General features: G+C 32.9%; 1 protein-coding gene across 1 annotated transcript in view; it reads right to left on the bottom strand.

Annotated features, from left to right (window-relative positions):
* LUZP2 (leucine zipper protein 2) overlaps positions 1-21,516 on the bottom strand; it is a 404,324-nt gene that overhangs the window by 372,432 nt on the left and 10,376 nt on the right. Inside the window, exon 2 of the mRNA XM_044681277.1 lies at positions 19,731-19,793. Within this exon, the coding sequence (XP_044537212.1) occupies positions 19,731-19,793 (63 nt within the window). The remainder of the gene's footprint in view (positions 1-19,730; positions 19,794-21,516) is intronic.

The following is a 21,516-nucleotide window of genomic DNA, read 5'->3' as shown; positions in this document are numbered from 1 at the left end:
TTTTGATTACATACATGATACTAACTTTAAAAGTCACATTGAATCTGTATCTATTTTGATAGGTAAGTATTATCTTCTTATCTAAATCAGGCTAACATAATAAGGACCACAAAGGATAAGTAGGGTATTGACTCTCAATGTTGTGTTAATATCATGAATACTCATCTCCCTATAATATTTTAGGGAACAATAGATTATTTCAGAAGAACTTGTTCCAATTTAATCATGTTTAAAATGGAGCTTATTATCTTTCCCCTGAAAATCAGTTATTTTCTTTCTTATTTTAATTTTTTATTTTTCCAGATTACATGTTGAAACAATTTTTAATGATCATTTTCTAACATTTTGTGATCCATGTTCTCTCCCTCCCTGGAATCCTTTGACCCACCCAAAGACAGATAATATGGCAAAGGTTAAGCACTTATGGTTCAAACTTTCCAATTTCTCTTAAGGGTATAGTCATATTTGCAGTCACTCAAGTCTCTCACCTGGGAATTATCTTCAACTCCAACTTCCCTCCATCTGAATACCCAATCAGCTGTTATATTTTCTTGATCCTATTGCCTTATGATGTCTCATATGTAACCTTTTCTCTTTACTGCCACAGCCACCATTTTTCTTGAGGGTCTCATCAAAGCTTGCCTAAACAATTGCACTGTCTACCTAACTGATCTCTCACTTTCCAGTTTCTTCAAATCATCCTTCACACAGCTGCCAAGTTGTTTGGTGTAGCATAGATCTGGCTGTGTCATTCTCCTGGGAAAAAATCTTTACTTATTAGTTATTATTCTGAGTCTTCTTCCAGTGAACGAGAGGGAGAAGATACACAAAAACACACAAACATACATATAGAGTTAATATAATATGTAAAGTTTTTGTAATTGTCACTCACTTGTTTCAGTCATGTCTGAGTTTTCTTGACTTTATCTGGACTTAGCTTGGCAAAGATACTGAAGTGGTTAGCCATTGCCATCTACAACTCATTTTTCAGGTGAAAAAACTGAAGCAACCAGGGTTAAGTCACTTGCCCAGGATAAAATAGCTAGTAAGTATTTAAAAACAGTTTTGAACTCGTCTTCCTGTCTCTAGGTTCTACCCACCATGCCACCAAATGCCCAAAGAGATTATATGTTAATACTTTATATTATAATATTCTCTCATTCTTTATATTATTATATAATTATGGGATATTATACATTCTGCTAATTTTATATATTATTTATACATATAAATGATTTATCTTACATATCATTTCCTCTTGATATCAGAAATTATTTTATTGTTTCTTTATATCCTCAGCACCGACCACAGTGCCTAGCGCTAAGAAGGCATTTAATAAATGCTTGCTGAGTTGAACTAGTTCTTTATAAACTGAGTTAGATCTTTCTTCATATTACCTTCAGATACTTCTAAACCTGAATCTTTTGTCTCAACAGGAAACTTCGTGTGGAGTAGAAAGCATAAGGGAAGGACAGATGCAAATACATTTTGTATATTTAACAGTTGTGTGATCTCAGGTAAATCACTTCATGTCTCTTGGTCTCTCTTCATCTGTCAAGTACAGAGTTTGGATGTGATCAATTCTAAAATCCTGCTATAAGAAACAATTTTTTTCTCTTTCATTTTTTTTTTGTCATCAATAAAAAAATAGAAAATAGAAAAAAAATTTTCTCATCAATAAAAAAAATAGAAAATAGAATAAAATTTTTCTCATCAATAAAAAATAGAAAATAGAATAAAAATAGAATAAAATAGAATAAATATGAAAATAAAAAGTAAAAACAGAAGGGAAACATTTCAATATGAAAAAAAAAACTGTGTGTGTAGGAAGGAACCTTCTTGTGATGGGAGGTTACAGATGTGTATCTATGAGGGTCCTGATTTCCCTACAGATAGCAACATGAATACGATGACTAGCTCCATCTCTCATTGCCAGTGAGGGCCCAGAGCATAACCATTGGGATATCACAAAGGACACCTTAATTTCCTGAGCCATAGAATCACACCCTCCCTCACATTTCAGTCTCCAGAGCATTTTAATGAGGAGCTGGAAGCTTTCATGCAATTTTCACGGTGGCAGACTTTCTAAGTCCCTAGCTTCCCAGCATCTGCTACATAACTGAAGCAGAAAGGCAAAAAGCTATGATTTAGAACTCTTGTTCTACCTCGGGTCCTTGCCTGACTACTCAGGAAGTCATGAAGCAAGACTTTCTTCAATTTTGCTCCTACTTTCTCAAAGAGAAAAAAAAAAACAGGAAAAAAATAGAGATTGACTGAAGGCTCAGAGCCAAAAAGGAGAATTTTGTAGGTGTTCTATCCCTTTAATGTTGCTATCCTCAAAGTTCAGGGCTTGCCTGGATATGAGGTATTAAAACAAAGTTCCTCCTGTGTACCCAAAGGTCAGGCTCTTTTTGGATGGTGTTAGAAAAGAGCTTATAAGTTTGTACTTACTTAGAAACTTGGATAAGCACGTTGACTTCCCTTGAATCCATCAAAATGACGAGGGGATTGGATTAGATGATTTTCAAGACAGTCGTCAGTTCTGTGGTTCTATAATTGCTAAGGCAATGATTGCTGAATAAAACTCTGACTCAGATCATATTATACCTTGACTCCAAGAATATTGTACAAATACTCTGTGCTAATTTTGTTTATCTTAAGGACTGGATGAAGTACCACTCACACATAAGACTTAATCTAAGGGCACAGATGAGCTTTCCAAAGATCAAGTGAATAGTAAGTTGAGGTTGTCTTTCAATCTGACAAGGTCTTCTGAGGAGAGTTATATGTGTGTCTTCAGAAAACAGACAGATGGGTTATAATTTACATCACTGAAGGTGGTACCTACATTTTAAAAAAATCATACATTTAGCATAAGTGCATATTTAATTTCTAATTTTCCTTCTAGGTGAAAGTCCTCTGCTGTGTCGTGAACTGATCCTCCTTTCTTGAAGCTAAGCCAGTGGAAATAAAGCCCTGACAGGTCCTACCAAGCTAAATAATTTTTAAATTTGTTTGCCCCAACAGATTAAACCATTGCCTGAGGATCAAACTAGTTAAATTTGCAGAGATCTGTCTCCAGAAGGCTGGCCACCAGGTGGTCAATGAGTTTTGGCTACGATAAGCTATTAAAGCCACTTACCAAGGCATGGGAAGTTGAGCAATCTGCTTCAATGGACACAAAGCTTATATTGAGAAAATCACATTTCTCTTACTGTCTGGAATTACTATTTGCCTCAACTTTGTCTCTACCTCAATCAGGTTCTGTTGCTCTAAATGATTGTTAAAGTATAGACACATTTTCTTTCAGAAGCCTTCAACCAATTCTAATCACACTATACCTAATTTGCTTGGATTACTTGTGACTCAAAGAAATAGCCTTGAGGAAAATAGTAAGAAAATGGGCAAATAAATGAATGGTCTGCTTGAGTCTAATTAGCCAGGTTGTCTCTGAGGAATATGTTTTTGTTGATGAATGCCTGGCACACAGTAAGAACTGAGTCCCACAATCCTGATAACAAGGGTGATTAAACCCAAAATGATAAAAAAAATGTTTTTTTCAAGTGTGCATATTGGTTGGAACATTAAACTTTGGTTAACTTTGCCAGAGCAACAAACTGATTTAATGGACTGTAGCCTTAAAAGCAAGCACTAAATACAGAAAATGCCTTTCTAAGACAATTGAGGAAGTTAAATAACCTAGCATTATTCCCATCACCCATTAACCATAATCAGACCAATTGGAATAGGCAATTAACTGGATTTATCTATTCCCCTTCCACCCTGCTTTTAAGAAAACAAGTGGCAAATTGCAACAATAAGATAAAGTGAAAAGGTAGTCCTTCTCCCCAATGAAAATAAATAAATAAAAGTGAGGCAATTGAAGTTAAAACATATTCAACTCAGTCTCTTTTCATTTAAGTCCTTAACAAAGAGAAACAGGACAACTCTAAATAATGAGCCTAGGGTTTTACTAAAAAATTTCACTATTACAGGGATAGTGGCATGTAGTGAGTTTGAAATTCACATCAGAAATATAGGACCGTGTATTTTGGTTTTACTATTTGTTATTTATGTGACCTGGGCAGCTATGTCACATAGTGGGTAAAATGCCAGATTTAGGTTCAGAAAGACTTGAGTCCAAATCTGGCCTCAGATACTTGCTAGCTGTGTGGCCATGGGCAAGCCATTTAACCTTGTTTTCCTTAGTTTCCTCATCTGCACAAATGAGTTGGAAAAGGAAATGGCAAAATACTTTAGTATCTTTGCTAAAGAAACCACTAATGGGATCCTGAAGAGTTAGACATGACTCAACAAAAACAATAATAACAACTTTATATGAACAACAATAATAATTTCTCTTTGACTATTAATTTCCTTCTGTGTGAAAGAAATTATTAAGGGGATGTTGAACACAAGTAAAGAGTGTAGCTTTGGTATTCCAAGGCATCAGCTTGAGCATCAGTGTCACTGTAAGCATCACTATATGATATTGCCATTGAGGGAGAAGCTAGTGGGGTTTAAAAGGTAAGCACAGCTCTTTGTGGTGACAAAAAACTGGAAAATGAGGGGGTATTCCTCGATTGGGGAATGGCTGAATAAATTGTGGTATCTGTAGGTGATGGAATATTTTTGTGCTGAAAGGAAAGATGAACTGCAGGATTTCTATGTGAACTGGAAACACCTCCAGGGACTGAGGCAGAATGAAAGAATCAGAACCAGGAGAACATTATATACAGAAAGAGAAATATGGTGCACAATCAAATGTAACAGACTTTTCTACCAGTAGCAATGCAATGATCCAGGACAATCCAGAGGGACTTATGAGAAAGAACGCTATTCACATCCAGAGAAAGAACTGTGGGAGTAGAAACACAGAAGAAAAACATATGATTGATCATATGGTTCAATGGGGATGTGATTGGGGTTTTGTTATTAAAAGATCACTCTATTACAAATATGAAAAATATGGAAATAGAATTTGAAAAATGATACACATATAACCCAGTGGAATTGCTTGTTAGCTCTGGGAGCAGGGGAGGGAAGAGGGGTGGGAAAAATCATTAATCATGTAACCTTGGAAAAATATTCTAATTAAATGAATAAATTTTTTTAAAAAGGTGAGGGCAAGAAGGCAAGTTCTCCTTACTTCCTCTTTTGAATAGACTGAATCCCTGGGCTGGTGCTTGGCAAGCATGCAGGGCAGCATGAAGGGACCAAGCTGGGCTAAAATCAGGGACCTGATCTTACCTTAAATTAGTAGGGCTGAAATCTCTCTCTGTCTCTCTCTCTCTATCTGTCTCTGTCTCTCTCTCTCTGTCTCTCTCTCTCTCTCTCTCTCTCTCTCTCTGTCTCTCTCTCTCTCTGTTTCTCTGTCTCTGTCTCTCTCTCTCTTTCAATATTTATGACTCTGGCAATGAACCTCCAGAGCATCTTTTAATTGTTATACTCTTCTGAAAATGATAGTTTTCTACTTGACTAATGTTTCTTCCCAATCTATATCCTATGGCCTTAGGGAAGACAACAACTAACACTAACTTTCTCTCTGTCTCTGTCTGTCTGTCTATATATATATAATATACCTCTGTCTCTTTCTCTCTCTCCATATAAATGTATGTAAAAACATTCACACATAAACACACTTTTGAAACTTGGAAACAGAATCTCTTTGAAAAGATTTTGTTCAGTAGAGGTTAATGGGGTGTTTTTTTCTGGTTAATTTTGAATTATTAAAATTACTTTCTTAGAAAATTCAATTAACTAGAATGCCTGCTCCCCCTGCATCTCAATTAAATGAGGCTTTACCATATAACTGTGTCACTGATGCATGCTATTGACAAATACTGTTCACAGACTGTTTGAGAATGGACAGTAATTCACTTTCAAGGTTCAGGATGTTTTTATTTTAAAAAATTGTTGAATTATTTTCCTGTGTTTTTCTCATAAAAACCAAAACATGTTTCTGTTCCTTGGGTCTCCAAGAGATACACACCAAGAACTCTTAGTAGCCCTAGGAGATCTGTGAAAGTAGAGGTGAGAAATGAAATCTATTCCTAGGCACCAGTAGATGAAAAATGCTCCCACTGAGCTAATACAAACTAATATAAAGGTGTGGGGAAGGTCACAACACTTTGCTTTATCTGAAGTATCACAACCTGAAGCATGTTTGTGAGTGGGAAGCAATAGACTGGAGTGAAATGTCAAATCTCTATGAAGGCATTAACCAGAAGAGAATTTTCTTGTTAAAGCCTGCATGGATTTGAAAAGAGATGATACATTTATAGAGTCAGTGGTGGAAAGGACCTTAGAAGTCATCCAAACTAAAACTCTCATTGAATAAGTGATGAAATTGAGGCCAGGAGAGTTAAAGTGACTTAGGATTGTAAAATCATAGATTCAGAGCTGGAAGGGAACTTAGAGATTATTAGATAGAACTACTTTTGTTTTATTAATGAGGCGTTTGATGTTTACAATTTTGACTTGCCCATGGTAACAATTCTAAGTTTCTGAAAGAGAATTTGAAGTCAGGGCTCTCTGATTTCACATCCAGTATTCTATCTGCTCACATTCTATGCAGACCTCTATCTTAGCAAGCCATTCTTCTTACACATTTAAAATTTGAGAATAAGTTTAGAACATTTCCCAGATCACACAGATAATAATTACTAGAACTAAAGTCTTGAACTGAGGTCCTCAGACTCCCTATTCGCTGCATTACATTTCCATCTCACAACCAAATAATCAATGCAGTCCACACCCATTAGTGTTCATGAGTGATGAGCAAATTCATTCCATATATATTAGTGGCTATTTGGGATACTCATGGTGCTGTTGCATGTTTCTGATATATGTTCATCTGCCTCTGTTGCAGTAATCATTAATAATTAGTAAATGAAAAACGCCATGCTACTATACTATTGGTAGAGCTATAAATTGATATATCCAGTTTGGAAAGCAATTGGAATCATGCCCAAGTGGTCATAAAACTGCATCAATCTTTTTGACCCATCAATATCACTACTAGGTCTATATCCCAAAGAGATTTAAAGATGGGGAAAAAGGAATAACTTTTTAAAAATATATTTATAGCAATTTTTGTAATGGAAAAGAACTAGTAATTAAAGAGAAGTTAATTTGTATTTAATAATTCATAGTTCATATTATTTAATTTTAATGGAATACTACGATACGACAAGAAATTAAAAACAGATGATTAAAAGAAAACTTATATGAAATAATGCAAAGTGGAGTTAGCAGAACCAGGAGAATATTGTACACAGTAGAAGCAATAATGTACAATGATCATCTATGAATGATAACTATTATTAACAATGCAAAGATGCAGTTGAACTCCATAACTCATGATAAAAAAGGCTATCCACCACCAGAAAAGGAATTGACAAAGTTTGAATGTAGATTGAAGCATACCATTCTTCACTTTATTTCCTCCATGGGTTTTTCTTTAATGTGATATTTACTTCCAAAAATAATAAGCATGGAAATATCTTTTGTACATGTGTTATTGTAAAATACATATATTATCTCCTGACTTGGATCAGAAGGAAGGACAAGATGGAGAGAATATGAACAACAAAATATAAGAAAACAATTATGAAAAATTATAAGAATATGTAATCTGGAAAATATTATTTTGGCAGTTTTTAAACCTGTTTTGAAAATGATGTCCTATTAGTAGAACTGTGAAATGACCATCTTTCTTGAGAGCTATTTGGAGCCATGCCCAACAGGCCATCCAAGTATACATATACTTTGACTCAATAATACCATTAAATATAGGGGGAAAGTAGAAAAATATTGCATAAAAATATCTACAAGAGCTCTTTTTTTTAAAGTGGTAACAAAGAATTAGAAACTGAATAAATGTCCATCAGTTGGGGGAGTGGTTGACCCATTTTATTATTATTTAATTATTTTTATTATGCAATAGAATATTATTGTATTATAAGAACTGATGAATAAATTGATCCCACACACCAAAAAAATCCTGTAAAGACTTAAATGAAGTGATACAAAGTAAATGAGCAGAACAAGGAAAATATGGTACACAGTTACAAAAGTAATGTATGATGATCAACTGTAAATGACTAGTATTAGCAAAGCAAGGATTCATGACAACTCCAAGAGTATCATGATGAAAAAGAATAACCACCAAAATAGAAAGAATTGATGGAATATGAATGTAGCTTAAATCATTCCATTGTTTAGTTTATTGTCCTTAGTATAAGCAATACGAGTATTTTTTCATAACATAAAATACATGGATATATATGTATGTATATGCATATACATACATATATGTATATATATATTATGTGATAACACATGAACAACCTGTATTATATTATGTCCCATCTGGGTGATAATCATGGCAGAGTAGGGAAGATCATATATCATAAAATGTCACAAAATTCAGGACAGCAGTTATTAACCAAGGTAAGAAATTAAAAATTTGATCTTGATTGGAAGAAAATCTGTAGTATTAGGTGAATATATAGTAGAAAGACCTATGGATTTGGCAATATGAGAGATGTACTTTCCTATTTGGTTCTTTGATTTATTAACTGTATGACTTTGGGTATGTTAATTCACTGTGAGTCCTCTCCAGCTATTATAGGAGGGGACTTAACTAGATGATCTCTAAATAATCCCCTACTTTCTACTGAATTTTGTAATCCAAGTCACCAAAAAAAACAAATCTCAAGATTTTAGTTTTCGAGGTACTAAGTTTGAGTTCATACATCTATAATAATAACAGCATAGGGGAAGAGCAGTTCATGTCAATTTACTAAAAAAAAGGAATTAATATTTTTTAAGTTCCTATTGTATACCAAAAACTATGCTCAAGTCCTATGTAACAAACAGGAAGATTAAGTTTATCTACTTCCTGAGAGCAACTTGCTCTGAGTTTTATGGTTGTCAGGCATACTGAATTATCAAACTCTCAGATGTCAAAGAGTGGAAGCCTTCAAACTGTTCATAATTTAGAAACTCTTCAGAAGAAGTTATGAGAATATGCAAAATTTATGAAACTGAACTAGAGTCAATAGAATACTTTATTGGATTAGAGCAATTTTTAAAAAAATTCTTTAATTGCTTCCTATAAGTTTGCTCATCATTTATAACTTCAAGATATTTATGTGATCCTTCACCATGTCTTAAATCTACCACATTAGTTTCATCTAAAGTTCTAGTTATCTTCTTTTCATTCTCTTGATACTGTGTTAGAACATAATAGGCTGTCCACTGACTAGGCATTATTCTTCCTATGTTGCTGTCTCATTCCTTTCCCCTGACAGCCCTGTACCTATTCAACTCCTCTGTTTAAGCAATTATCTGATAATATTCTTGACAGTTCAGTAAAATCAGAAAACCTCAGTGAAATTGTTCATCCTAGTTCCATGATATTGGGGGAATCATTTTATTATTCTGAGTTTTATATTAATTATTTTGTAAATGAATGGGTCAGACTCCCTGACCTCAGGTTTCTTTGAACTCTAAATTTATGATCCTATGTACTTTATAAAATTAAGGTTTCTTGGTATTATTTAAATTGGTGCTTTAATAAGGAGAATAATAAATGGACCACAATTTGTTTAGCCATTCCACAATGGATGGGTGTTTTTTTGTTTCTTATTTGCTCTTAACATAAAAGACATTTGCTTCTTCATATTTAGTAATAAATATGGTATACATATTCTGGTTATATAAAACCTTCCTTTTTCTCTATGACTTCCTTGGAAGATGATCTTTAATTTGTATAATTCCAAATGGATTTCCAGAATAGTTGTAGCAATGTTCAGCTCCACCAAAAAACATTATTGTGCCTTGCTTGTCACAACTCCTCCAACACTAAACATTTTTTTTACTTTTGATACCTTTGTTCATCTGTTGAGTAAGAGATGGAATCCAAAGTTTATTTGGATTATAGATCTTATTAATAATTTGGAATATTTTCCCAGATAGAACAAAAATACTTTAAAATATCTATATTAGACTGTGTGGGCAAGTCCTTGTAGGATTACATAATTTTAATAGCTACAATTGCCAGAATCATACTATTCAGGGGAAGGTTCAGAAATTGTGCTATTGGGAGAGACTTTTTCTTTTATTTTTGGCATAATGAAAGATCAACTACCTTTGTATCATGATGTTAAAGATTAAGGAAGTAGCACCTCAACAGTATTTTTCCTCTTCTTTTGATAAACTAATAAAATTATTTTCTTAGGGATCCAAGTCTTGAATTTCACATGAATTATCAGTTTGTCATTCAAATAACATTCAGAGAAGAAATCTAGTTATCTAGAGTTATCAAGGATATTTGCAAAAGTTATGATGTTGTCATAGTAGGGGATGCCAGATATTAGGACAGCTGATATGTCAAAGACTTTCAACATTTCTACAATTTAGTAAATTAGTCTTGATGAATTGCTTATGTTGTTAAGTTTAAAAGCATTTTTCTCAAGCTTGAATTACAGAAAGATTAAGTTACTTGCCTACAGTTTAATAGAAAAAAAATTTAAGATGCTGGAATTGGAAACAGATCTTTCTAATTTAGATCAGCTGTCTAGATACAAGAGATTCTTAACTGGTATCATATTCCTTCTTTAGACTTTGAACAACCAAGAGGGTGCCACTCATAAAGAAGATAAAATAAACAAAGAAAAGGAAGAGACAAAGGAAAGGAAAAGTTCAACAAATCATTTCTCAACATTAGAAAACTACCTTTAAAATTGAAATAAAGGGAAAAACATGAATCACCATCATGACACATTAATTCATATATTGAATGCTAACAATATGATAGCTATTTATGAATATCTAAAAGAATCAAGTGAATCATTTATAAGTTCAACAAATTTGTATTTTAATGCATTTCTCCAAAGGTTAAGTTGGGCTCTGAGGATACAAAGATGACTTAGAGCCTTTGTAATAAAGCAACTTAAAAGATAATAGGTACATCATCATTTGAGTAAAATTACTTATAGGAATTACAAAGAGAAAATATTTATTGGGAAATGTGATTTTGCACTTTTTGAAGCATACTTTCCTCCAGTGTTTTAGGTTCTATAGTTTTATAAAGACTAAAAATGGCTGAATTTTCAGCCCTTTCTGGCAGAAACACACGTGATCCTATTTCTAAGTTCATTTATAAATTTATTTTATCTGAAATGGTTCCTTATATAGACTGGTAAAAGAATACCTGACATAGGCATAGGAAATATGTATAATTGTTAAAAGCATCATTTTGACATTCATCATCATGCAAATTGACAGAATTCTTTGAGAAGAATTCAAGAGCTCTTTTCGTAGGCAGAATTCCCCAAGTGTGTCTAGTTGCTGAAATCAACACAGACACATTGTTGAGTCAAAATAGAGGTTGCTTAATAAAGTTGTTATCCCTCCTCTCCTCTTTTCCCATCTTGCTCCTGTCTAACAGTATGTATGAAATACTTAGAATACCTTCATAATCTGAGAGGTGTCTAAAGTCATGAAAGATCCAAGAAGGCAGTAGAAGTACAACAGAATATGATTAAAAAAATACTAGGTATTATAAGCATTGACCTAAAGCTAGAAAGAACTTTGAGATAATCCATTTACATTTTTTTTATTTTCACATGAAAAAATTGAGGCTGAGAAATTGTGTCCTCCCCAACATGACAAAACAAGTAATTAGTGATAAAAATTGAACCTTAAAATGTTTGTCTTGTATTCATCCCAATATACCATATTTCTTCTCTAATTAGAGTCAGAACATATGATTTTTAATCTTGTTTATTTGCCAAGTGATCTTTAATCGGTCTCTGGACATCTAGGAGCCCCAATTTCTTTGCTTGAAAATGTATACAACATCTACTTTTTATTCACTTCACAGTGTTAACTATGAAAATTAAAATGACTTGCTTTGTGTCCATGAATTGCTAAGGTTACATATTATGTCTAAGGGGAAAAAATCTTTTTTTTTAAATACTCATTTTGAAAATAACAGGAGGTAGACTTCTTGGAAATATTTCTCAGTTAGTATTTTCCAGATAATAAACAGCTTTGAGTGACTTTATTAAGTGACCTTAAATCACTGAGAGTTTAAAGCACTTTCCCTCACTCTCCTAGCAGTTATATTTCAGAGGTTAGAATTTCATCATAACTCTGAGAACAGTTCTCTGTCTCTTACATCTTACTTGATGAGATATACATATAATTTTATTTTAATAATTTTAATGCAATCTACATTCTAAACCTTCTGTGTTTGTTGCATTATGTTTCATGTAAGGATTGTGCTAGAAAACCTCTGATGTTCCTTCCAGTTCCCTGGTTCTGTGACTGGATGTGTCTATCAAACTTTGTCACAAGAGTTAAGAAAAAGGCAGACAATCCAGGAAGATGCAAGTAGTCAAGGAAGATGAGATAAAGGAAGTAGAATTTGGGCTAAACCCTAAAGAGGTGGGATGGAGGTGAGAGGGGTAGGAATTACAGAAAAAGGGAGATAAAGGCAGAAGCTTTAAATTCTAAACCTAAATTCTAAACCTAAAATCCCATCATTCAGCAGGAATTAATCAAATTTGCATTAATTCATTAAGCACTGACTCTTTGCACAACTCTAAACTAGGCTATATAGGCTATATGATAGATATATTATTTAGAGATGATTCTATTCATGGAGTCATTTGTGGAGTTTAGAGTTCAGCAAAATGTTAGGAATTTTCAAGCTCTGATAAATCTTTTTTATAGTCTGAATGTCAGTATATATACTTTGGGGGACAGCATGGTGAAAAAACTGGACTTTAGAATCAGAAGATTTCTGTGGGAGTACACGTTTTGGCATTTCTTAGCTGAGTATCCTCAGGCAGTTACTCCCTTCCTTCAACTTTTTAATCCTCAGTTATCTCATTTGTAAAACTGGAATAATAAGACCTGTATGAATACTGATTTAACAAGAGTGGAATGAGAAAGGTATAATATAAATTTTCAAAGAGCTCCATGAATGTGAATGCACATCATTATTATTTCTACTTTGACAAAAGGTTTTCGTGAATTAAAGAAAGTTAACAAATCTTCAATGATTAATTCTGGTATTGATAAAAAAGCATTCCAATGGTGTCATTCTTTCTGAAACCCTATATGTAATTCCAGAAAAGTAACTTGAGAAGGGTGTGTGTTAGACTTTAATATACTCTGATTCTGATTTGACTTTATTTCCTTAACAATTTTTTTCCCTAAACTAAGAGATGAAATTCAGCACCAGGCATGACATATATCTGCCTTATAGTGTTCTAAGCCATTCAAATCAGCTTGACCTTCACGAATACATAGGAAAGCTTCCATGTTCCTGCAAAACAGAGCTTAATTTTTTGCTTGGGAATAGTTCTGAGGTTTACGACTTTGGATAAGACATACTCAGGAAATACAGAACTCTTCATTGTTTTTTTCCTTCAGAAAAGGAACTCAAGGACCTGACTTGACACAGATACAAAGACATCTGCAAGGAAGTTGAAGAGAAGGCAAATTTTGTTTCCCTCAATTATTAAAAGTTACTGACTTTTACATTTTAGAAGACAAGTCATAACTTTTCAGAAAACTAAATCTACAATTGTTCATTCCAAAAAGATTTATTAAATATGTAAAGGTAGTTGTAAGTTTTTCACATTTCACAGTGACAATGGGGCAATAGCATGGTGAAATAGATAGTTGATTGGTTTCGAACTGAGAAGACTTGAGCTTTGATAATCTTCAATTTTGTGACATTGTGCTAGTCATTTCATTGTTAACTTTCTATGTCCACATCTAACAAATGGGAGGGTCAAACCAGAAAATAACTTCAGTACCTTCTAACTCCAAATCTGTGGACCTATGATTCTCTACAAGGAAGCTTCCCTAATCACCTACAATGGAAAGGAGATTACTTGGCATGTCAGCAAAGGAATTTTTTAAGTAAAAAATGCTAGAATTGAATCTTGTCTCTACACTATTTGGTTTATATTGGACAAATTGCTTAATCTCTCTGAGATATATAGTTGATTTAGTTATTCAGTTAAATAATTTCAGTTCAACAGTGATTCACTGAATTCATAGCCATGTTTTATGTGTTATACTGTAAAGTAGTTGTTCACAAGAAGTTAGTCAAAACAGACCTTGGCTTCAAAGTGCTTATTTCTATCTAGTTGGATGTTACAGAGGAGATTAGGCAAAGAATTTTTGAAATGGTAAATCTTATAAAAATGGTGAGCATTCTTAAAAGATATGAAAAGCCAGCAATATTGGTATAGCGGATCATCTACCTTAAAGACAGAAGTACCTAAGTTCAAATCCTACTTCTGGTAGCTAATGTCAGTGTGATGGCAGGAAAATCAATCAACCACTCAGTTACCCAGGCAACTTTATAAGTAGCAGAGAATATGTCAGGTTTTATTATTGGGAGAGTTTCCACAAATGGGTGTTTCTCACAATAGTAAATCATTTACTATTCATAAGAAATTACATATTTTTCATTGAACTTATACCTGTTTGTTTTGCATACTTCCCTGACAGGATTTATCATAGATGTCATCATCATCTGCTGATTTGTTTCCTTGTCTTATCCCCCATAACTAAACTATAAGCTCCTAGAGGACAGGAATTATATTTACAGTTATCTTTTTTTAAAAAACCCTTACCTTCTGTCTTATTGGTTCTAAGTCAGAAGAGCAGTAAGAGATAGATGAAGGGAGTTAAGTGATTTGCCCAGGGTTACACGGCTATGAAGTGTCTGAAGCCAGATTTGAACCCAAGATCTCCTTTCTCTGGGCTTGGCTCTCAATCCAATGAGCCATCTAGCTGCCCCTTAAGGTTATCTTTCTCTGAGCATTTAATTTGAATTCCACAAGTATTTGTTAAAAGGGATAGAGGAGAAAAGAATGAAGACAGGAAAGAAGGGTGAGCGGAAGGGAAGAGGGAAGAAAAAAGGAAAGAAAAGAAGGGAGAAAGCCAAAGAAAAGATGGTCACTGCTTGTTTTTGTTAAATTTGGAAGGTCATTCCAATGTCTATCTGAAAAAATCTTTACTATTATTTTTTTTCCAGTCTGTTAAAAAGAGTAAACTTTTAAATGGGAATCATTGAACTAGGGATGCAGCATTGTTAAATCTCAGCTATTTAATTAGATAATTAAACATAGTATCCTTCAGCTAAATTTATACTTTACTGAACTCAAGTCTTAGGAGAGGCGAAATAGAAGAAAATATACCAAAAGGGATACTTCATAAAACTTACCATATATCATGGCTTTATTTGCCACTTAGTCCAATCCTCTGCTTCTTTCGGATTTCAATAAAAACTCTAGTCATTGAGCATTTATTAAGCTTTTGCTCTGGGAATCATTGTGGGTTGGGCATTGATAGAATTCCACAAAATTATGAAGCATCTAATATGTTCAAGGACCTGAAGCATGATTTCAAATCATCAAAAGCTTATGATAGACTGGATAGAGAAGTAAGAGAGGTCTAAAAAAAGCATCCTTGAGTTTCCATCCTAGGTAAAGGGTAGAACTGATATCACCATGGGCAAACGTATGAAAGTCAGGAAGAAGATGTAATTTACAAAGGAATAATGGAGGGTGAGTAGAATATCAAAAGATAGCTACCTGGTCGTTAATTATATATGTTATTCCAGAATTCAGGGCTAAGGTCTCGCTTAGACTGGCAGGTTTGGGAGTCTCACCGTAACAGTGATCATTTGAGATTAAGTGAAAGAATGAACTATCCAAAAAGGAGAGTATAAAAAGAGATCAGCCAAAGAGGAATTCCTAAGTATCAGATGCATGAAATATATTCTCTTAAAGACAACATTTATTTTATTCACGAGAGGTCTGGCTTTAAATAAGAACTCCCAATAAGACCAGGAAGACTTCTTCTTTATTTTTATGTCCCAATTTTCTCAATTATAAAATATAAATGTTAAGCTGGATAACCTTTATGGTCATTTCTTAACTCTAAATCCTATCATTCTATAACAGTTATTTCAATTTTTACCTCAAAAAATGAAACTCTAAGTCCTAGGTTGTGAGAATAGAGAAGTCTTTGATGGATATACCCCAAAGTCTACTACATCCCTGCAGTAATTTCACTTTGACCTTCATATTTATTTTCATGAAAAATAATCAGATATTGATGTTATGAGAAAATGCAAGCTGAAGAAAATATTAGGAATAACAAACAATATGTTTAGTCATTTAGCTTATACCCATGTTGAAAAAGAAAACAAAAATAATTGCCCACATTTTTTTCTTTTAAGTTATTCTCTACATTTGGCCCCAAAGAACATGAATAAGTTCAACATTTGGATGTTCCAGGGTCAAGTTTATTCACATTTCTCTGACCTAATTTATTTTGCAGCAATATAGCCTTGCAGTGCTGACAAAGCATAAAAATAAGACTAAAAGGCAACAGATGATCAAGAATTTAGAAACCATCTGAGAGTATCCTGAAGATGATTTGTTCAAAAGGACACACAGTATGAATTATCTGGTGACCTACCTGTGCCTATTTCTATATTTTCGATTAAAAGAAAGAAAAAAATGTGGAAAAGTCACTGATTCTTATAACTGGTAAAGAAAAAGAGAACACAAAATCCAATGCAATGAAAAAGAATTTCTGCATTAGTGTTCTGGTTTTCTTTATAAGTGCAATGACCAAAAATGAGCTTGAAATCCTTTTTGGACCAATGCATTATTTTTTCTCTGATGAATTGCTTTCCAGCTCAACTTGAACTTTTAAAGCAAATTCAAGATCGTAAATTAGTCTTAAGTAATTCCTTCTCATTCAGTTTGTTTGATTTTAAATTTGTTCTTGAATCCTATCATCTTCTTTATGTTATCTACAAATATTATGTTCAATTCTCTATGCTTTTAGTCAAATACATTTACAAAAAGGTGAAATTACACAGAAGTAAGCATATGTTCCTTGAACCCTCTACTGGATTCCTCTTTCCAGAGAGGCATCAAGATATTTATCTTGGTGAAAATGACTTTCTTTTCTATATGTTCTCCCACCATTACTTTAATTAATAAATTCTAGAATTTTACTGGTGTGAGAATGTATTTTTCATGAACTGCATTAATTCCTGTATATTAGGGAAAGTTACCATGTATTTCTGTGTCTGGAGTCTGGGTCAGAGTTACCATCTAGTCTGCTGCTTTTTGCATTTTGTTTGTCCTTGGAAATTTCAAGGAATATCTTCCTTTTTAATAGGAGACAAAGGTATTTCTCCAGCTTACCCAGACCTGTCCAACCTTGGAGGTGGGGAGGGATGGATAGGTTTTTGAAACACCACTAGATTACCTATCATAAATTGGAGATGTCTTGGGATGGTCAAGAGAGGGGCTGAGTAACATGCTCTTAAAAATCTATTTATTAGGCTGCTTTGTGCAATTTGGGTCATTACTGGTCCTAAGATTGCCATGGAGAACCTGTATCACTTCTACCAGTTATGAGGCTGGCCTAATCAATAAACCTGATGTAATCAATAAAATTATGTTCTTACTCCAAAACCAGTCTCTCAAGATAACTTTAATTGTAACACCAGAAATCAAAGTTGAAATCCCTTAGATACAATTGAATGCAAACTATGATTTGCAGGCAATTATCTTCACTTAAAAAAATCAGAACAATATCCTCCAAATTCTACATAATACTTTCTTCCATTCTTCTACTCCTCTCACATTCTTTATAATAGTTTAAGACCACTTTTTGAACACTGAACCCAATTTGACTAAAAGATTGTTTCGACTAGTTCTCTCAATATTCAATATAGCTAAGTGGTGTAGTCACTAGAGTATGGGGCTTGGCATCAGAAAGGATCTAAGTTCAAATTCAGCCTCTAACACTTATTAGTTAAATGATCTGTGACAAGATTTCTACCTCAGTTCCCCCAACTTTAAAATAGAGACAATAATACCATTTACATCATACTTTTTTAATGAGAATCACAGGATGTGATATGTGCAAGTGCTCAGTACAGGACCTAATCCATAATGTTTTTTTTTTGTTTTGTTTTGTATTGTTTGTTTTTACATATGCTTATTCCATTTCTCCATGGATGTCTTTCATTTGAGCTAAGGGATTTGAAGGCATTGGAAGTAAGTTAAAAGTTTTATTACTTATCTTTGTTTTTTTATTTTGACAATATCTATTTATCATATTTTTGTCTGTCCTTACCAGAACAGTGGTTACTGTCTTTGGCAGGAAAAAAAAGGAAACTAATGCAAAAATATAATTGTGTATCTTTGTCTTCTGTCAATAGTTATCACCATCTCATTTTCTTCTGTGCAGTTTTAGGTATTTTTTGATCCCTATCTTCTCCCCCTCTTAAAAGTAATGAAATCTTTTTTGTTATTGTTAATTCTCTCAAGCTCTCTCAGGTGAACTTTGGCACTATTCTCACTAGATTTATAGGACCTGTCATGGTTTTGTATTCATCATCTGTCAACTGACATGGCTTCCATCTTCTGTACATATCTTTCCTAATTATAACTTAATAGTTGAATTCCCTACACATCCACATCAGTCAACAGATCATATTCTTAGACATCAGAGAGCAAGGTTCATATGAACAATCACTCTGGATGATCCTCAAGCTCTCCCTCTTTGGTGGCACTTTTGTGACCTCGATTCTATATTAAGGTTGCCAAATGACACCCAATATGATTTTATTTCATTTGTATTAAAATGATGGCTAATTGGTGCAGAATGTAATCTGTGTTCCCCATGACCCGAAAATGGTTATCCCTTTGCCAGAGAATTAACAAAATCATCTACCCTCTAAAATACTCTTGTTAAAGTCTTCCAAAATATCCACAACAAACTGCAATCTTTTCAGTAACAAATATAAACTTTTAAGCACAGCCCAATTTCTTAAATAGACTGAAAAGAAAATCAGTAAGAAAAAATACAAAAAGTCCCTCCTGCCAAACTACATTATAAATTCTATCTCTCTTACTAAATACATCATGTATATTTATCATGATTTGTGAATGGAACAAAGTGCTTAATATACCTTCTATCTCTATCTGTCTATCTCAATCTATCATATATATGATTTTTCCTTTCTCAAACCAAGTTAATGGTGCTGAATATAAGAAAATGTGTAATGTGATTTTTTTCTTGATACAGATTAGGGGAATGAATCAATATGGTTATGTATTGGTTAGTAAGTTATGAATTCTGAATTTATAGATATAGTAATTTTGTCAATGGTTTACTTCTGTATTAATTCTGAGTAGTAAAGAGAATAAGTTCCTGAGATACAACTTCTGCTTAATTCAGGTGGATAAAATATTCATTCAATATTAGGTAGCCAAAATATTTTTATGGGTCCCCAAAGCTCCTTCAAAATTAGAGAGGGCAATTGCATCCTTCTCTGGTTGTCATAAACAAAAGTCAATGAACAACAGATGAAAAAATAATATTAAGGGAGCAGAGAGTATGAACATGGTGGGAAATAAATATGGCTAAAGAACAAGACAATATGAGTAGTCTTCACAGAAGTTTTCAATAAAGCAGATTAAAAATAGTATAGATTTATGTCCCATTTCTCAGCTATCCAGAAGAAAATTATATATATATGTATATACATATATATATACATATATATATTCCATGTCTCAATCATAATACTTTTGGATATGTGTGTGTGTGTTTCTGTGTGTGCTTAAAAATGACATTTTCCTTAAAATTATTCTTACCTCATTTTGGAGATCTCGGATCATTTTACTTTTTCTTTCCATTTCAGTCTTTAAAAAATTAATCTGAAAATGAATAGAATATTAATTATGTAGAAACATTTCAAATTCATCCCCCATTTTCCTAACTTCTCATTCATGCTTTCCATGTATAATTAAGCAATCACCTCCACAGTTATCAATAAAATACTGAGAAAGATAAAGGAATTGAAATTTTTATTAACCAAAGAGATCATTAATATAGCCATACACACACCTCTTCCTAATGTGAAAATGTTCTTTTTATACTTTATAGGCAATCATAATTGTACTCAATTAAAAGATCATTTATGGTTGAATTAAGGATTTGCTGTAAGAAATTATATCCTTAGCCTCAATACTTTGCTTTCCTATATGAGGATCTAGTATGGTTAAAAAAGTTTTAAGTGAAAAAAATAATGAAGAGGATTTTAATGATGATTCATAGAATTTTAATAAAACTATAAGTTTTGCAAACTACTTTACATGTTATGTCACTTGATCTTCATAATAATCCCATGAGGAAATTATTATTATTTTTCCCATTTTTACTAATCAAAAAAATCAGCGTGTATAGATTAAGTATTAAACCCAGGTAACCCAGCAAGTTAATATCTGAGGCAGAAGCAGTATTCAAATCTACATGAATCTAAATCCAAAACTCTATCATCATCTATGTTAGTTAAGTCACTATTTCTTTGTGCTACTTGGTGGTCAATAAATTTATTTTTGCCTCTGAGTCACCTATTGCTCCATCATTGTAATAGCATTTTCATGAGGATCAAATGAGATAATAGATAGGAAAACTCCTTTAAAGTAAAAAAAGCACTATAAACTAAGATTAAACAGAGATTTGCATCACAAAATCTAATTGGATTTATTTTGGGTTGTTTATTATTTCTTCATTCTTTCTCCTTTATTGAGCAATTGGTTATGAACTCATTCAGTCATGAGACTAAGGATACAAAAAGGAAATAAACGAGAAAATATGAAAATATAACTAGACTGTTTCTCCTCTAACCATTCAAAAGAAGTTTGGAGGTTCAAATTAGGGCACCTCAACTAAAAAAAGCAAGATAAAATGTCATGCACAAAACATCTTTTTTTAAAACATTTCTGAAATTCAAAAAAGTAATATATAATAATCGAACATGAAGTTTATCAAAATCATGAGACACACAGAAAAAGCTACAGAGAAAATAATATCTATCAAAGTGCTAATAACATCATTCAATAGGAATCAGGTATACCATGTATTAAAAAATGCCCTGTTTTATGTAGTAATTAGTCAAATTATTCATAAAACTATTGAGGTAGTGGTTAACGCCACCTAGATCATTATAAATTTCTTGATGATTTATTAATATCCTGGGAATAAAATAATGCCAAAACTAAATCATTCTAGTATCTTTGCCAAGAAAATTCCAAATGATCACAGAATCAGAAATGACTGAAACAATTAAATAATAACAAATTATATGTATGTATGTACATATGTCTTTATATATGTGTTTGTGAATATATATAATACGTTTTTATTTATTCTTATAATTATTCCTTGATTTCAGTTATTATTAAAAATAATTATTATTTCCAAGGGTATTTGTGAGTGGGTGTGTATAGGTACAGGTATGTGTGTTGCTCTAAACTTTGATTTAGAAAACTCTTGATGTGGAAACTCCCTCCATTGGTGAAGACAACTGTTACATCTAATCTTTAAGAGCTGATTGCAGCACAGAGAAGGAAGGAAGGAAGGAAGGAAGGAAGGAAG

Source organism: Gracilinanus agilis, chromosome 6 (genome assembly GCF_016433145.1).
Source record: "Gracilinanus agilis isolate LMUSP501 chromosome 6, AgileGrace, whole genome shotgun sequence".
NCBI classification, from domain to species: domain Eukaryota; kingdom Metazoa; phylum Chordata; class Mammalia; order Didelphimorphia; family Didelphidae; genus Gracilinanus; species Gracilinanus agilis.
This window is presented reverse-complemented; position numbering and strand designations above follow the sequence as displayed.